The sequence below is a fragment of the Brachypodium distachyon genome, chromosome 4 (assembly GCF_000005505.3).
Source record: "Brachypodium distachyon strain Bd21 chromosome 4, Brachypodium_distachyon_v3.0, whole genome shotgun sequence".
Taxonomy (NCBI): domain Eukaryota; kingdom Viridiplantae; phylum Streptophyta; class Magnoliopsida; order Poales; family Poaceae; genus Brachypodium; species Brachypodium distachyon.
The window spans coordinates 14,380,776-14,398,226 of record NC_016134.3 but is presented as its reverse complement, the minus strand read 5'-3'; the positions used below and the strand labels follow the sequence as shown (position 1 = coordinate 14,398,226).

Sequence of the window (17,451 nt, the reverse complement as noted above, 5' to 3'; positions counted from 1 at the left end):
TGTCGTAGTTTCAGTGCAAATTCAAGAAGGTTTTAGTCTCAAATTTGTTTGTGTTGTAGCGTTGCTTCCTAGGAAAACAAACACGACGATTAGTTACTGTCTTTCTCTTGTATGACATATGGGCCTCTTGTATATTTTGACTTATAAAGCAATTTACAACTAGTTTGAAAACGAAATCCTATATTTTATCCATTCCTACATTTCAAACATGTTGTCATTTTTTCATGTGGTTTCAATCCTTAGGTTTACACATGAATTTCTTTCTTGTTTCTGTGTTTTTTATTGTTTCTGTATTTTTTATTTTTCCTGTGTTTTGTATTCCTTCGTTCCAAACGGGACCTAAATGGGTTTCTTTTGGGGTTTCGAAGGTCTCATCGTCAGATGCTCATTATATAATTTGAACAAACCATAAACCCGTATTCTACTCAAACTAGTCAAAAACACGTGCTTTGCACGTTGCGACATATATGATTTTGAAATGTATTTCCATATTTTATTTATTTTGTATGCGAGGTTTAGATATATTTTGTGGCAAAATAAGCCAAAAAGAGTAAGTTTGTATTTGAATATGTAATACACCCTATAGGAAAGAATGGAAGGACGGTAACCTGAAACCATTATAATTAATTTTTATGCTAATTCCCAATTTCCCAATCGAGTCTCTCCTGCCAGGGCATCTCCAAGCTTGCCCAGATATGCTTGGATTTGGAATGGTAGGAGAGGCCCTCGCATACAGGTGTGGCCGCAGCTGCGGATGCGCATGGTGGACCGCAGCTCGGCCAGTGATGCCAGGAGCATCCGAGCCGCCAGCAGATCAACCTGCAGAGGCAGCAGCTGCACCAACCCCACTGTAACTGGAGCCCAGCAGAGCGCCACCGCCTCCTTCCCCGACGGCTCGATCTGAAGACTGCAACGCGGCGCGGGCGCCGCCGGCTCTTCTCGCTCCGGCAATGAGGGCTGGGAATCGCAGCTCGCCATCGTTCCGTGACGACAACTACAGCCCATAGTTGGCAGGCAAGGCGGCACGGCTCGTTGCTTCAGTCTGACTCTGCACGGCTGTTCCACCTTTCCATTCGTAAGTTTTTGATTCCCCCCTATTTCGATTGTAGGATGCCCCATAATTTAGTCACTGATTGTAACATTTCATTTAATTTCATCAGTAATAGACTGAAGATTATAGTTTAGGGAAAGTCAATTAATATATTAGGTTATTATCTTTAAGAAATTTTGGATGAAGAGGAAAATATGTGCTTTCAGAGAAATCATCGTTTGACGCATTTGTTGAAACAACATAATGACAAATGTTTATGTTGATTGTGCTATGAAAATATATAGCTACTGTATCTCATAGTTAAGAGCTCGGACTTATTGTACCAATCAGAGTTACACAAAAAGATAAAAAAAATACCTTAAAGAGGAAATAGAGTGTATATATATATATATATATATATATATATATATATATATATATATATATATATATGAATTACAACATAATATAATCTTAGGTATTGCTTTCTGTAAGAGCTTTCTACGGCAAAAGGGATTTTTCTAGACAAGTAACCTCTCCCATTCCTTTCAAGACGTGGCCTGCCAATTCATTTTATATCTGCCTTCACTTTTGTAGACACAATTAGCTATCAACATCTCTCCATAATAGGCATCATCAGCTCTACGTACAGACCTACAGAATGGTATAGCACCTAGGTCACTATTTTGTAATTCTGATGATTGTAAACACAATATAAAAGAAAAAAATGCAATATTAGAAACAATAATGACACATTTACCTGTACATGTATGTGAATTACGTCAAAACTTCCCTGTAGACAATATTTTTGGTGCTTTTTCCTGATCGGTCAACTTCCTTATTTGGTTTTGCAAGTATTCTTGTTGTTTGTCTTGATGTCCCTCGCGACAAAGCAACATAGAGTTGACCATGAGAGAACACTGGCTCTGGAAGGTAGATGCCAACATTCGGAATAGTCTGTCCCTGAGCTTTGTTAATTGTCATGGCAAAGCTAAGACGAATTGGAAATTGCTTTCTCTTGAATTTAAAGGGGAGCACATCGTCCTCTGAAGGATACAAAGGAATTCGTGGAAGGAATACCCTTTTTCCAGTATGTTGGCCGCCAATAATTTCTGCATCTATGGCATTTTCCTAAAATGCTCTAATGATAAGTCGTGTCCCATTGCACAGTCCGTTGAACGGATCTAGATTCCGAAGTAAAATGACAGGACAATTAATCTTCAGTCTAAGAACGTGTGGAGGAAGACCATTGGGTGTGAGTAAGTTTAGAAATTCAGGTGGATAGTAATTATGTGGATCATCCACGGCTGAATCATAACTATAGTAGATCTTTTCTCCCCCGGGAAACCGGTCAATAAGCATTGCATTTAGTTCATCAACATATTCATTCTTAGTGGAGAGAATGGCGCGGCTACTAATATAAGATGGTGATACTCCATTCTGGCCAAGTGAAGGGAAGATATCATTTATTAACTTACTAACTGGTTTTTTTGAATCTGTGTAAGCGACAACTATTTCTTCAGGTAGGCGCACATAGTCTTGGCCAATTGATTCTTCCGTACCATCACCGATTCTTAGCAGAAAATCTGAGAACCATGGATCAAATCGTGCCCTCATATTACGCCATAGTTTTATTTTTTTTATGTCCTGCCAGAGATATGATCTCTTTAGCGTAGCATCTGTTACTTGTGCTCTTGTGCCTCGCCTCACCACTGGAAGAACTTGTCTGAAATCTCCTCCTAATACTACAACTTTTCCACCAAATGGAGATTCAACACCAGTAATATCTTGCAAGGTTCTATCAAGTGCCTCCACAGCCTGACGTTTTGTCATGGCAACTTCGTCCCAAATAATTAAAGACGCTCTTCGAAGCAATTCGGCAGTACCACTCTGTTTACTGAAGCCGCACATACTGTCATCTTGAATATTTATTGGTATCTTAAATCTGGAATGTGCGGTCCTACCACCAGGCAATATAGACGCAGCAATTCCAGATGTTGCTGTTGCAATTGCTATTAGGCCCATGGACCGCACTTTCGCGAGTAATGCTTTATATAGATGCGTCTTTCCAGTACCTCCTGGACCATCAATAAAAAAAACCTTACTCTTCTTATGGAGAACATGATGCATTATATCATCAAAGGCAACCTTTTGCTCACAATTTAATGTTGCATAGAGGTCCAGGTGCTCTTGATCAACATGAATAGACAACTCTTCAGTAACTTCTCTACAAATTGAGCCAGCAAAATCAGTACCATCTAGCATTTTTGGAAGATAAAAGCAGTTGATATCCTTACCCATTGAATGTAGCATGGCACTAATATCTCTAAGTACCATCTGCTCAAGACATTCTTTATTATTTGCATTCTCCTGTCGAAAATCATCAGCCATGGCCTTGAAATGTTTCTCCCATAATTCACGAACACTTGTTACCTCACAGAAAACCAATATTGTTGCAAAAAGCCTTCTAAGTGCAGAAGGCATCTCAAATGTTGCCGCCTCGCTTAGACAATCAGAAACACTACAATCAGCCTCAATCAGTCCCCTTCTCTCCGCAGCCTCTCTGAAAGTGGCAAAAACAAAACCATTGACAGTCCGCAAATCCTCAAAGGATGTAGCTCCCCTCACATGATTTAGCAGTATCCTCAGGTAGTACTGTTCTCCTTCAGCAGGGTGTGCAGCAACAAGTCTCCCTACTTGTATTCTCTGTTTGCGACGTCTCCAACTCTTAGTACCATTTTCCCATACAAAATATTCTAGAAATTCCTTGTATAAGAAATTCCTGGCATAACTATCAACAGAATTCATTCTAAAATATTCAGTAAGCATTGTTCTCGAAGCCAATCCTTTGCTGACCACATCCTCCAAATTTTCAGAATCTTTGTAGCACACATGGTGCATATTTGGCAGATGGACTTGTAACTGTATAACTGACGGACACATCTCACTAAGGTTGAAAGAATAAATCCTCCACATTGCCTCCGGAGGCGATATAAACCTTGCATCTCTGTACTCAAGAATCTCATTAATAACCGCACCATCTTCTGCGACCTCGATCACAAAAGAGGCACGGTCATGACCTTTGTAGATGTACTTGAACAAATATTTCACAGCCTTGATGCTAGAGCAAACTTCAATATTGATATGGCAATTGTACGCATAAGTAGATAAGGATTGTAAGGCACAACCCATCTGTTGTCCAGAACTGCACCCCTAATGCACACTCGATGGCCGTCATTCCTGCGCCTATAGATTGGATAAGAGTCCTCTCCTTGCAGTGTAGTCTCTGTGAATTGCCGAGGATAATGATACCTACAACTTCCATTTTCCATACAAGGATTCTTCATGTTGAGAACTCCACACGGGCCATGCATCATGTGCTTAATAACTAAAGCGTGCAACATAGGATATTTATCATTATCAGGGATTTCAGCTGATATTATCTCATCGTATTGGTCTGGGTTAGTTATCTTGTAACTTGACTTTAGAATTATCAGGAAATGTGCATGTGGTAGACCTCTCTTCTGGAACTCAATTACATGCACATGTGCAGCAACTTCACCAAAGAATTTCTTCTTGAACAGAAGATTCTTTAAATCCTCTAATTTTGCCTTGAAGACTCGTGCTACCAAGTCAGGCCGGTCTTGTGGTGATTGGCCTGGTGCGAGTTCTCTAGTTATCTCCTCCCAGTACGGGTTGCAAGTCATTGTAAGGAATATGTCTGGCTTCCCAAACCGTTGGACCAAGGCCATTGCATCTAGATATCTGCGACGCATATCTCTTGGTCCTCCAATAAACGATGGAGGGAGCACAATGCGCTTACCAGTCATACATGCACGTGTTTCACCAGCAACAATGCTATCTACCAATCCTTGATATAAATCTGCTCTTATTAGAATCTGAGTGGATGGCCGTAGCAAGAATGCTAACCTTATTGATTCAATCTTAATGTACATGTCAACTATATACTATTGAGTCAATCGCCTTCCAAACAGTAGGACGTTAAATTCTTCGAGTCTAATTTGCAGCTTGAAACAATAATATTCTCTTGGCGAGACACAAGAACCAGAACCATGTTCCAGCATTCCTACACAACCCAAGATATAACATATGGTTAGTAAGCTACTCTAAAGTTGAAACAGAGAGCAGTCAACCAATTAATGCATGATAGTGAACTTGCCTTCCTCATCAAAAGTATTTAATTGATTGTATATAGATGCCCTTGCACGCCGACTCACTCTAGGTAGGTCCAAGTTCCATCCGACCTCTCCATTTGGGAAAAAGAGCGGATATGATAGCGGATCATAACACCCATGATATGCTTTTATATATTGTGGACGGTCTGATATACCATAAACCATTATACTTCTGTCAAAATGGCCTCGAGGGTCACTACCCTCAACCCAAACTGCTGCCACTTGTGATACTGTTGGAGCATTATATACTCTTTGGTCCAAAGCAATATTTGTGTTGAGCTCAATCCTATACTCACCAAGGTTTGGAATAGAACCAAGGCTTCTAAAGATATGGACATAAGGATTAGATGAGAGTATATCTAGCAACTTTCTGATGAGATCTTTATCTAGGTTAGGTGAATGACGAAATCTTTGTTGTAGATCAGCATCAATGTCATAAAAGTATAGTTGCAGATGCTTGGGACCATCATCTCCGGGCACTAATTGCTCGATTCGATGATAAATTTGACCCTGTGCACGGAATGTATATACTCCAGATCTATTATTGCAGAATCGTTGATCCAAGACAACACCAAGAGAGGTAAATGAGAAATGAGAATTGAAGTAGCGTATGTTATCCCGGAAGTACTTTGCATCTTGATCTTGGCTCGTGTACAATCGACGTAATTCATCGGGTACAGGTGTAGTTACTATTTTAACTTTTCCACCCATGCAACAAAATGTTGGTCTCTCATACTGGAACCTCTTTGCATTGCAATGTTGACAGTTAGGAACTTGATCTAGAAAATGATAATGGGCTGGTAAATTTTGATATATACGATCATATGGATCCATCTGTACGCAACCCCGGACAATATTTCTATCCGGATATGATTGGAATTCAAAACCTACATAATTTGTTTTGAAAAGATTAGAAATATGAGTTAGATCTAGAAGTATTATTGTAAATTTAAGTTCAGTAAATACCTACCTTGTCCGCTAAACATATAGCTTTCATCATTATGGTCGTCATATTCAAGTATGTCTACAGTCTCCCCAATATCATCTGTCAATTGCGAATTGTAAAATCAGATATCATGATATTTTATTTGAGGATAATTAGTAATATCAGTGCAAGGTGGTACAGAAATTACCTCGAATGACAGGAAAAGAATCACTTGGCATGTAGATAAGATCTTCATAATGATGGCTGGTATGATCTTGTGGTTTCACAAGAATATGTCCTGTTGTATGTTCACTACTAAAAATTACCCCATCAGATTTATGGTGTGCACCGCTGCAACTTGCTCCTTGAGACACTCTTCATCTCTTGTAATCACGGCTTGTTTGTAAGTATGCCTCTCCGTCTTCAGATGTCATTTGTGCATTGGCTGTAGGTTGGTTTTCTGAAGAAATAGAAGATACATAAACTCCAGATGGATTGATCTTTATTCGAGTACCATAATGTGGGCGGCACATGTCTGGCTGAAGGATGCGTTGGTCATAGGCTGACACATCAAAACTTCCAACTGCGGTCACTTTTTGTCATAGGAAAAAAAAGGTTAGACCATAACATTAGTAAATAATACAAAATATCAGTACTAAATTAATATATATATATACTTATCAACCTCGTTTCCTTTTTACCGAACACCTTGGCTGATGGACCAAGGAACTTTGTATCTTAGAGCTCAAAGATGGAAAATCTTGTTCTTGTAACAAAGTGACTGCTATTTCTTTTCCTGGGACAAATATATATAATAATATCAGCACATAATCTTGTACAATGAAGATGATATATTTACTACCACAAGTCCAGAACGCATGGTACCTTCTGTTGTTGTAGAAGATTTAGTTGGCAAGTGGATGTTGCCATTGGTACTCGTACTGATATCCCCTATTACGGATTGTGCATTGCTACCGCTCGCTTCCTTCGTTTGTATTCCCGATTTCTTAGCAAATAAATCTCTCTCTCATGTGGTGTCATCTGCAGGTACCTAACCCGATCACGGTTACGTTTATGTTGAGAAGGATCCATTGATGCTGCACCGCTTAGCTGAACTATATAATGTTTTTGATCTGCGGTGTCGACATTTGAGACACAAGAAGGATAAGAACTATATTAATGGATCTCTGTAGTTGACCTCAAGGATCTGTAAATGACACTGGACTGGACAAAAGGCCAAACACCTTTTGTGCAACAAAAATGACAGAGGTAACACACAAAGGATAACCAGCTAATTTTAATATCAGGCATAACAAACATTATATGTGCTGCAATCTGATGCAGATGCATTGTGCAAACTCATAACATCAATAAAAAATAAACAAAGAGAGGGAGTGACTTACATGTGGTTTCCTCCTGCGGTGTTGGCTTCCCACAATGTGTCTTATGTCTTGTGAAGGGCAGGCTTGGCTGTGTACAGATTGTATACGTATGTACACGGTATGTACACGACGGCGCCGCTGGAGAGAGCCAAGATGTTGCAGATTGGCGATGCACCCGGCGGGTGACACTTCAACTCACCAAATATCTGTGATATGCAGCAACAAGAATCGTTGAAGACCAAGTGCAAGTTTTGGTGGAGTAGAGTTGTAGTTGGATGAAGAGAGGTTGGCTGGAAGTGTAATAATTGAGTGGATATATGGTGGTGCGTTGCGCGCGCGGGAGAAAGTTGAGTCCATCTACTCCAGGTGCGCGGGTGACCTGTTTGAAAATAAAATATTATAAGCCTAAAGGGATGGGGAGCTATCTAGAAGGGCCAGGTGCCTGGCAGAATACGTGCAGGGACGGGAAATCACAAGTGCGAGGGCAGGAAATCACAAGTGGCAAATCCAACTAAGTATAGCCGTTCGATTTAACACGGCACAGGACGATGTAGGGTGGATAGCAGCACATGCTTTGAAATCAACGGTAGTTTTTCATTGCTCGACGTTGGCGGGATCTGAGACCGGTTTTTGAAATTGAAAATTCAAAACTGCCGCATTATAGTAGTAGAGATGATATGAGCATTTTTGAGTCTAGATTAAATACATATATGGGATTTATCAAAAAGGAAATTACCCGGGTCGTGATGCCCCCAGATGTCAGACAAAGAGCAAAGAACGTCAACGAGCAGGACAACGGCGCGATCCAGAAGTTTAAACTCCGGTTAACGGGTCGGGTTCTCAGGCGCCTCTAGAACAACCTCGAACCTCACCAAGACGAAAGCAGAGCCACACCGACGCGTCCCCGCCGCCCATCTCCGCCGCACGGGCATCTCGTCGGCGAGCCCTGCGCCTCTCCGTACGTACCCATCTGGCCACCCACGCCGCACGGGGCCCCTTCTTCAGTGCCCTGCTGCACCGCGCCGTACACGCTCGTCCGCGACCGCCGCGCCCGCGCCGCCGGTTAATCTTCGGCGAACCCCCTCTTCCCTGCGTTGTGGTAGCCGCCGTACCCGATGGACGTTCCGGACAAGGGAGGCCCGGAACGCGGCGGAGTTGACCGCGAGCTCGGTGTAGGAGAAGCGGAGCGTGAGCAGCAAGAGACGCCCCCGCCGCGTGGCCAAGACGTGCCCCCTCAGGCATTACCCCTCCCTTCAATTTCTCGCCCTTTCATTCCTTCAGTTCCTCTTTGATGTATACGTTACCTATGTGATATATCCCTGCGAGTATCTTTCCTATTCTTTTGGTATGTTAATGCTGCCTGCCTGGATGTTGAATTGCTTGGGAACGACGACTGCACAGATTTGGTCCATTTTATGATCTTATATATCGCGGCAATAGGTAGGGCAAGTTCTCGTGTTTGATGTTTGATTGAGAGCCCACTGCGTTGTTCTGTTGGTTACTGCAGAACTGAGCTCTATTGTAAGGTAGATTTAGGTTTGCTTTGTACTAGTACCCTATTAGGCTTATGTGTTGACTCTTACTGTTGTCATCATGCAGTTTAGGGAGCTTCGTGATGGAGGAGCAGGGCATGAGCAGCAAGAGACGCTGGGTGGCCAAGAAGTGCCCCCTCAGGCATATCCCTCCCTTCAATTTCTTGCCCTTTCTTTCTTTTAGTTCTTTGATGTACAACTTACCTCTGTAATATATTTCCTGCGATTATCTTTCCTGTTCTTCTGGTATGTTCGATGTTGCCTGGATATTGAATTGCTTGGAAACGATGCTTGCGCAGATTTTGTCAATCATGGAATAGGCAGGACAAAAAATCTCATGTTTGATGTTTTGTTGCCCCGCGTTGTTCTCTTGGTTACTGCAGAATTGAGCTTTCTTGCAAGGTTGAATTAAGCTTGCTTTGTACCTTATTAGCCTTATGTGTGGACTGTTGAGTGTTGTCGTCATGCAGTTTAGGGAGATAACTGATTATCAGCTTGAGAATGACTTCATGTTAATGGCAAGTGCTGGAGAAGTCAGCATAAGGGAGGAAACATTTCAGCATGTGAGAATGAGTTCTTGACCTTCCTCTTCCATGATCATCTTGTTAGTTTCGAAGAAATATATTGAATCATATTGCTGCAAAAAATTGTTTGATGGCAGATCACATCATTGAAGGATGGCTACTTATCAAAGTTGATGGAACTTGATCGAATGTATGTTGTTCCAAATTTAACCAAGGTGCTCTGTCTTTTTCTTTGTAATTTATTCACAGTAAAAGAATTTTGTTCTTTGATTTCCTATCTTACATTCCTTTATTCCATCAACAGGAACATGTCCAGTCATTACCTAGTGATGAAACTGAGGAATTCAACAGTAGAGTAAGAATCAAGAAATTGATCAGTGAAATGCTGGAATTCTTACAGATGCAGAAAAGTCATGTGTATGACAGTCTGGCGGAGAAGCTCCCCAAGTACAAAGAGCACATACAGTTTTTATTGTCTGTCGGCAAGGAAATTAAAGCTGAGGATGCAAAGATGAATACAGGATATGGGTTGCAGAATTGTTGTGAGCAGCCTCAAATGGTCAATCTTACTGGCTCTGCAGTCCGATCCCCTGGCAGCAAACGGTTCGTAAACACTACGGCTTGAAAATATCAGGGGAGGTTATATAGAATACTGTGTATGTGTTTGATGCAATCGAATGGTTTTCTGTTTTAAGAGCTAAAAGAGAACGTTGAGAAATATTGGATATCTGAACATATGACCTTAAGCCTGAATCAAACATATGCTGTTGTCCTGAATCACATGAATTACTACAAACAAAGTGTTGGACTTCTTTTATAAAGTAAGTGGTTCTTTTGATTTAAAGGTCACTGTCACTTTTCAAGAGAAATGTGTGTAATGTGCTGCGTGAATCTTCATATTAATTTTTCACTCTTTCCTTCAAATTCTATTTATCAGATAAAAACAAGAGAACTGGTGTAATGTTCTCTCTATGCAATCTTCTTAGAAGTAGACTGCAACGACAGCAAGCACAATATGCAGATGCAAGTCCTACTTTTCCAAACAATTTATTGGACTCTGCAGGTGCAAGCACAATCTGCAGGTGGGATCTTCATCCCCAGCAGCACCATGGAGCTCACTTCATTCAATGTGGCGGACTCTCAGGAGCGAGAGTGTACCTCCTTTTCCAGATTGGACATTCTTACAGCAGCAGGGCGGATCTAGCTCTCCGAACAAATTGAAGCGTGTTTTTGAGCATACAACTTCACCTCCTGAATCACCACCGTTTGAAAACATTGAGAGGCAGAAAATACGGGTAAGATGATTGATCATTACTTTCTGAAGTTCCAGTCCAGGGGCATCCGTTCTCTTACATGTTGGGAAATAATTTCCTGCCTAGCACACAACAGTCCAAAATATCTGGATTTTCCCTTGCAGAATGAGATAAAAACTATCAACAGCAGACTGATCGATACAGAGATCAGCATCACTGATGACAGCGGAACATATGGAATCCCCACCTCTTGCGACGCTGGTACAACGATCAAGATCTCGTACACCGCCGTGGCGTTTTCACCGGACCTGAAACCACCACTTGCAGAATTTGGAAAGGTACCTTTGACCTTGGGATACTCACTGCACGATACAGCACCATGAGTATCACATTGTACTGACAATTCTCTGACCAATGCAATGCAGTCTATTGTCATGCCCGTGAAGCTATTTGTCCCTCCAGATTACCCAAGAAGTTCCCCGATGCTCATCTTTGACAAAGTAGATGACCAGCTTAGGTGAGTTTACTACTATTGACCATCAGACTGTCTCAAATCTGCTCTTGCTTCACCAAACCTTTTGCTGGACGTGGACCACCTGCAGGAAAAAGATGAGTGCCATCTCCGACTTGGTGGACGTGGCCTTCCTGCTCACCCTCGACAATCTCCCAGAGCCCTGGTCGATCCAGGAGATTGCAACCGCGTGGGACACCTGTGTGCGGAAAGCCATGATTGAGTTTGCGCACCGGCATGGCGGAGGGACGTTCAGCTCAAGGTTTGGTGGGTGGAAGAGGTCTGACGGCTCATAAGAGATGTGATAACATTGTGTGTAGCTTGTTTGGTGTAGCAGGAACAAACGAGGGATAATCATAATCATCTACGATTCTTTGTATATCTGCATTGTAACTGTACAAACTTTACTTTCAATATGAACACGGGCTCTCTCTGGGTCTGTATGGATATTGTTCTGCCATAGAGTTTTTGAAACATGTAATGTGGTTAAATGTACAATTGTGATGGATTCCTAGGATATGAGTTTCCCCCATCTCGCGCTTGGCTATGAATTTCTATCCTGAACATATGCTCAAGCAATTTATGCTTGATGAGTATACACATATTTTTTTTGTATACATTTAGTTACTTTAATTACTGATACTTGAGAGTTTTTCAGAGCATCTTCTGACAAGAATCAAAATCTAACCTGCACTGGTGTCGAATAGGCCTATGTATGTCCTCAATGTTCCTGATTATAAATCATGTCATAGGAAATCAAATAATTTATGGTGGCCTCTACTTTGTTCTATTTTGTGCCTATTGTCGCAACATTATTGGTGTAACATGAGCGGGTGAGCTGCACTCGAGTACTGTTATTTTCTGAACTAGTTCCATTGCCGGCACATTTGTGTTGGTAGATTTTTATTAAGTACGGAGTAGTACTGTTGTCATATTTGATCGTATGGGAAAAATAAAACCCACCAGGCTCTAAACAATAAAAGCACTACCACTTTGGGGTTTAGGCCCAGTAGCCCATCAATTCGCTTTAAGAGCACGCCCAAGCCCGCCGGCGGCGCTAGGTTTTACTCCCTCTTCCTTTCAGCCCTGCTCGCGCCGCCGCCTCCCTCGCAGCAGCAGCAAGCAATCACCGTCGCCAACAGCCAAGGAAAGGTTCGTCTCCTCGCCCCTCCCCTTCTCCTGGGGGCTCGATCGGTGGTGTTCTCCAGTCTGCTGTTGACGCGTGGCTCGCCGGATTCGGATTGGGGGATTTGATCGAATCCTTCTGTCGTTGCATAGTAGAGCTCCGCGGGATGTAGTTTTCTGGTATTGATGCCGTTGCCTAGCTTCGCTGGGAGTTCTAGTCCCCGATCTGACTATTTACTGGCGTCCTGATGAATTGATGATCCGTAGAGATGTTTCTACGTTCCACCTATAAAATGCTGCGTGCTGTAGCTTACTATATTAGGAATTGCCGTTTAGATCTCAATTAGCCTCAAATTCTGACGTGCAGATTCGTAGCATCTTTTTGTAGCATCCTTCGCTTTTGTGTAATGGACGAAGTGGGGTTTATTTTGTGTATACATGACAAAAGGTTTATTATGTATTTAGCCTTTTCGCTTGCTAAACATGGAGCTGTTAATTGGGATGTTACCAATTGGCTTTGGCTTGATTCTGGAACATATTTATCACTTGAATTGTACAATATGTAAGCATCTTGTTTCGATTTTTCTGTTGTTCTATATGAACATTTGAGTAGTCCCCTGTGCAATTTGAAGTAATTGGGAACACATCATTAATGCAGTTGAATGTTACTAATTTGCTTTGCTTGACTATGAAGCATATTTAGCACTTGAATCATAATATCTAGCTGTCTTATCTTGAATTTATGCTGATGATATGACCAACTGGAAAACGAGAATACAACACAGTTGAACACAATACAAAGGATTCCAGCCCCGTGGAAGCTATATTTCAGAGCCATCAGTTTGTATAGTTTTCCTTATAGAATTCTGACTGTTGACTGTTTGATGCCCCTGTATTGTTGTTAAAAAAATTGATCTGCCAATTTGGCAACAGATGAGCAAATGCAAACATGGTTTTGTGCTAAGCTCAGAACTTTAACTAGTGGTACTTGCCTGTGCAGTTTGAAATAACTGTGAACACATGATAATGCAATTGCAATACACTAGCTGTTTTGGACCGCACTCCTGCTTTATCTAATACAGTCCCTTCTTGAACAGCATGGACACACAGGTCAAGCTCGCGGTCGTGGTCAAGGTGATGGGCCGCACCGGCTCCAGGGGTCAGGTGACCCAGGTCAGAGTGAAGTTCCTGGATGACCAGAACCGTCTCATCATGAGGAACGTCAAGGGGCCCATCCGCGAGGGAGACATCCTCACCCTTCTCGAGTCCGAGCGTGAGGCCAGGAGGCTGCGTTGAGCCGCCGTGGTTTCTGTCTTCGAAAGTAAAATGCTGGGTTGTTGCTTCCTTTACTGTAGTACGTTTGAATCTTGAATGAACACTGGTTATGTGTTTCGCCTAGGCTATGGATGTGTAATGAGCACTTAACTGGTTGCAGTTTTGGTCTGTTGCCTAAACCTTGATGTTGTGAGACTCGATCATGCTGTGTGACCTCCCGGTGATATGATGGATTGAATGAGCGCTATATTTAAAAAAGAATATTTCGCTTTGTGCTAGTGAAATCAAGCTGTGCCTGTGATTCACCAGTGTGAGAATTGGACTGTCTATTGCCTGTAGAATAAATTGGATGGAGTAAATTGCAGAAAAACACATATCTCTTGTAATGGAAAACCACAAACCCAGGAAATTTCAACTGATACCCATGACATGAAGACTAATGAATAGCAGAAAACTCGAAACTGGAAACTGGCCGGTTTGGCCAAGTTAAGCCGTGACCCACATGTCGTAGTCATGACCCATTTTTTGGCTTAATTATTCCTCCCGACCTGCCGGCTCGAGCTGCCGGCGAACTCCAGCCAGCGCGCGAGCCGCCCTGGCCGCCTCCACGGGTTGCCCCGCCCCTGCCCCCTCCACGGGTTGCAGCCAGAGCACGAGGAAGAAGATGGGGGCGCGGGTTGAGGTCCTTGCCGTGGCCGCCCTAGCCGCCGTCAACCGCGACGGAGCCATCCCACGACCACGAGGAAGAAGATGGGGGGGGCGCAGAGGTCTCAGAGCGCGGCTCGACGTTCGGATCTTGCCCCCACGTGCGCGCCAGCAAGGGGAAGAGGATGGCGGCGGTATCGGCGAGGTTGCAGCATCGGAGGAGGCCCGCGCCATGGTGGCCGGCAGAGAAGCTCCGAGGCGGGGGACGCGCCGGTGAAGGAGACACGCAGACGGCTATTGGAGAAACTTCGCCATGTCGACGCTCACCCCTTGGCGCTGGAACGGTCGCGGGGAAGGCTTCGGTCGAGCGGATCGGGAGCGGCGGCGCACCTGCCGGGCTTGGAGAAGAAAGAAGCCTCGGAGGTTATAGCCTAAGCAGGCTCGGCTCGTCTCTCGGCTCAAGCCGTTCCCCTTGCTATTGATCCAGAAATTAGGCTCGTTTGTATGACATGTGGGCCACGGGCGATTAAGTTGGACAAACCGGTCACTTTCGGGTTTTTTGTTACTCATTAGCATACAATTAGTGGGTATCTATTGAAAGCTTTTAGGTTCGTGGTTTTTTGTTACAAGAGCCGCTAGATATTTGTCTTTGTACAATTTACTCAATTGGATTGGATCCTCCATATCCTTGAGAGTTGTTTCTGAAATCATCATGTTCAGATGTTTGGAGGCATCAACATACCAAATCAGTCCATGTCACCTTGAGCAGAAAGCACCTGAAGCTCGTTTTGTGTGCAGGCGCAATAATAAAAACTGAAATCGTTATTTGAGCTGTGGTGGGCTGTGGTGGTTCAGGTTCAGGGTCAACTCCTCTAACTCGTCCTACTCGGAAATGTAGCACTTGGGAAGTCTAGGCACACTCGGCTATTGCTATACGTGCAGCAGATGCTCTGCTGGTGCAGCAAGCCTGGGCGTCCATCTGTTCCCTTGCCGCCTGTTGCTTGACGACTTGACGATGACTGGGACTGTTGTACCTCAGGCCTGAGTTGTACCCAGTAGAGCCTAGCATATTTCCGGCCCGGCTAGCTGCCGCGCTCCCCACAAGCCCAAACCAGGGTACCAAAATATTTTGAACTCAAAATCTCAGACTAGGTTCAAACAAAACTAAAATCAAACTTAAATTTAGTCAAAATTCAATGAAATTTGTTTGAACTAGTACTGAAATTATTTCCAAAATTCTGGTCTAAAATTTTTTGTCACCCTAAATTTTAAACTAAAGTTAAAACCCTAGGCAAAAAATCTCTCATTGATGGTGCAGCGAAGAAGCCGTTCTTGTCGGAGCAGGAGCATGTCGACAAGACCATCTGCTCGATCGTGGCGAGGGCCGCCGAGGGGCCACTTGGGAGAAGTTTGCTAGCTACAAGACCCAAGTTCATCTTGTGTAGGGTGACAATGGCTGGAAAGCTTCGGCGACTTCTTCAAGCCAAGGGCTAAAACCCGAGAAGAGTTCAAGCGAGCGTGCCAGGAGATAGTTGTTATTTCTACTCTCAGCATTGAGATAGAAAACACTTCTTGGTGTGGTGGTGGACTTGTGGGTGTAGGACTCCGTCCACCAGGGTTCAAATCCTGGTGCTCACCCTATACTTTAGGGGTGCTCTTATCTCTAAATTTAATGGAGCACCGCCTTGGGCTAGATTCAGACATAATTTCAGCACAAGAAGCTCAAGATTATTAGGTTTAGGGCCTCGTAGCTAGGGTGTTTCGTCTGTCCGGTGGTGGTTTCTTCGGCTAACGATGGTGGCGGCGTTGAATAAGTTTGCTCGGGATTTTTCCTTGACGTGGCTGTCTTCTTCATGGTCGGTGATGTATCCGGAGCTGGGGTCGCCGTGCGGGGATTGCGTGTCGGCATCCTTGTTTCGGTATCTGTTCCACCGGTTCTGCCTTCGCGATGGCGCGTGCACCTAAGCTGTTGTGGAGCCTCGGAGGTGGTCCAGGAGCCGGTGCCGGCGATGTGCCGGAAGGCGACAAGTTCTATGCTAGGATCTTGATGTGATGCTGGCGGATTTGGCCTCTTTCCTCGACGGGGTGGACTAGATCTGGAATTCGACGGCAGGCTCGGGGTGCGGCCCCGGCCGACGAGCCTGGGTTTTGCCTCAGGCGATCTCCTTGTGAAGTCCATAAAGCTGATGTGCAGCGATGGAGCCGCGTCGAATTCGGGTTTGTTGGTCTCGGTTACCTCTCTCTCAAGGCGACCACGGAGATGGGCGGCGATCGTTGGTTTGGGCACAAACACTTGTAATTTTTTTCGTTTGGGACCTGGTGTCTTCCTGCTGTGTATGTGTCTTGTAACTTGTCTTTGAATTAATATGAATGGTACACGTATGCTAAAAAAGAAAGCTGCAACAGAAGAGAAAATAAATGAGGGAGAATACTAGCCGTAGCGCTTGCCCTATAAATACCCCGGCGCCCTCTTCTTTCCCGTTCCCTCCCAGTTCCTCCGCAATCCCCTCTCTCCCCGTTCCCCGGTGCAAAACCAAAACCCAAACCCCACCCGCGAGGAGATGGACGCCAGGAGGAGGGGGAGGGCGGCGCGCGCTGCTGGGCGCGACGGCGGGGCGGCTGGCCGAGGCGGCGGGCGTGGAGACGCCGTGGCCGCACGAGGGCCAGGAGCCGGAGCCGCCCGCCGCGGAGGCGACGACGAGCTCGCTGGCGGCCGCGCGCGAAGAGGAGCCCGCGGCGGAGATGGCGAGCTCGCCGGCGCCCGAGGAGGAGCCGCCGCGGGCGGAGACGATGACGAGCCCGCGGGCGCGGGCGGGCCAGGACCAGGAGGACGTGCGGTCGCCGCGGGCAGAGGGCTCCGAGCCGGCGCTGGCCACCATCACGAGCACGAGGTATTTTCTGTCCCCTCCCTCCCTCGCTCTGCGGTCTGCCTCTCTGTACGACGCGTTTCGCTGTGCGCGCGCTCGACCTTGTTCGTTAGGATTTCTCCTCTCTGGTTTCTCACGGAGGTTTTCTACGGTAAGGATCGAAGCTAGCCGTCCATTGATGCTGAT

At 44.5% G+C, this 17,451-nt stretch overlaps 2 protein-coding genes and 1 long non-coding RNA gene across 5 annotated transcripts; all 3 read left to right on the top strand.

Moving 5' to 3' along the window:
• The first annotated feature begins 678 nt into the window (after positions 1-678).
• On the top strand, positions 679-7,354 carry LOC112268800. Its single transcript, XR_002960278.1, has 3 exons — positions 679-1,075; positions 6,603-6,766; positions 7,199-7,354. It is a non-coding gene; the product is annotated as an uncharacterized LOC112268800 (long non-coding RNA).
• A 1,017-nt stretch (positions 7,355-8,371) lies between these two features.
• LOC104584495 lies at positions 8,372-11,870 on the top strand. Of its 3 annotated transcripts, none has more exons than XM_024462804.1 (9): positions 8,372-8,771; positions 9,133-9,207; positions 9,536-9,628; positions 9,727-9,804; positions 9,894-10,192; positions 10,653-10,884; positions 11,007-11,180; positions 11,268-11,359; positions 11,445-11,870. In XM_024462804.1, exons 1-9 carry the CDS (start codon positions 8,649-8,651, stop codon positions 11,647-11,649), a joined length of 1,371 nt encoding a protein of 456 aa, XP_024318572.1. In that variant the 5' UTR covers positions 8,372-8,648; the 3' UTR covers positions 11,650-11,870. The 3 variants fall into 3 exon arrangements, with proteins under 3 accessions (XP_024318572.1, XP_024318573.1, XP_014757998.1); XM_024462805.1 differs by lacking the exon at positions 8,372-8,771 and adding an exon at positions 8,806-9,059 and having other exon boundaries at positions 9,133-9,467; XM_014902512.2 differs by lacking the exon at positions 8,372-8,771 and adding an exon at positions 8,806-9,059 and having other exon boundaries at positions 9,133-9,628.
• Positions 11,871-12,346: 476 nt separating this feature from the next.
• Positions 12,347-14,037, top strand: LOC104584494 (40S ribosomal protein S28). The gene is made up of 2 exons (XM_010239261.3): positions 12,347-12,505; positions 13,576-14,037. The coding sequence occupies exon 2, from the start codon at positions 13,577-13,579 to the stop codon at positions 13,772-13,774; it is 198 nt and encodes a 65-aa protein (XP_010237563.1). The 5' UTR covers positions 12,347-12,505; position 13,576; the 3' UTR covers positions 13,775-14,037.
• Positions 14,038-17,451: the final 3,414 nt, after the last annotated feature.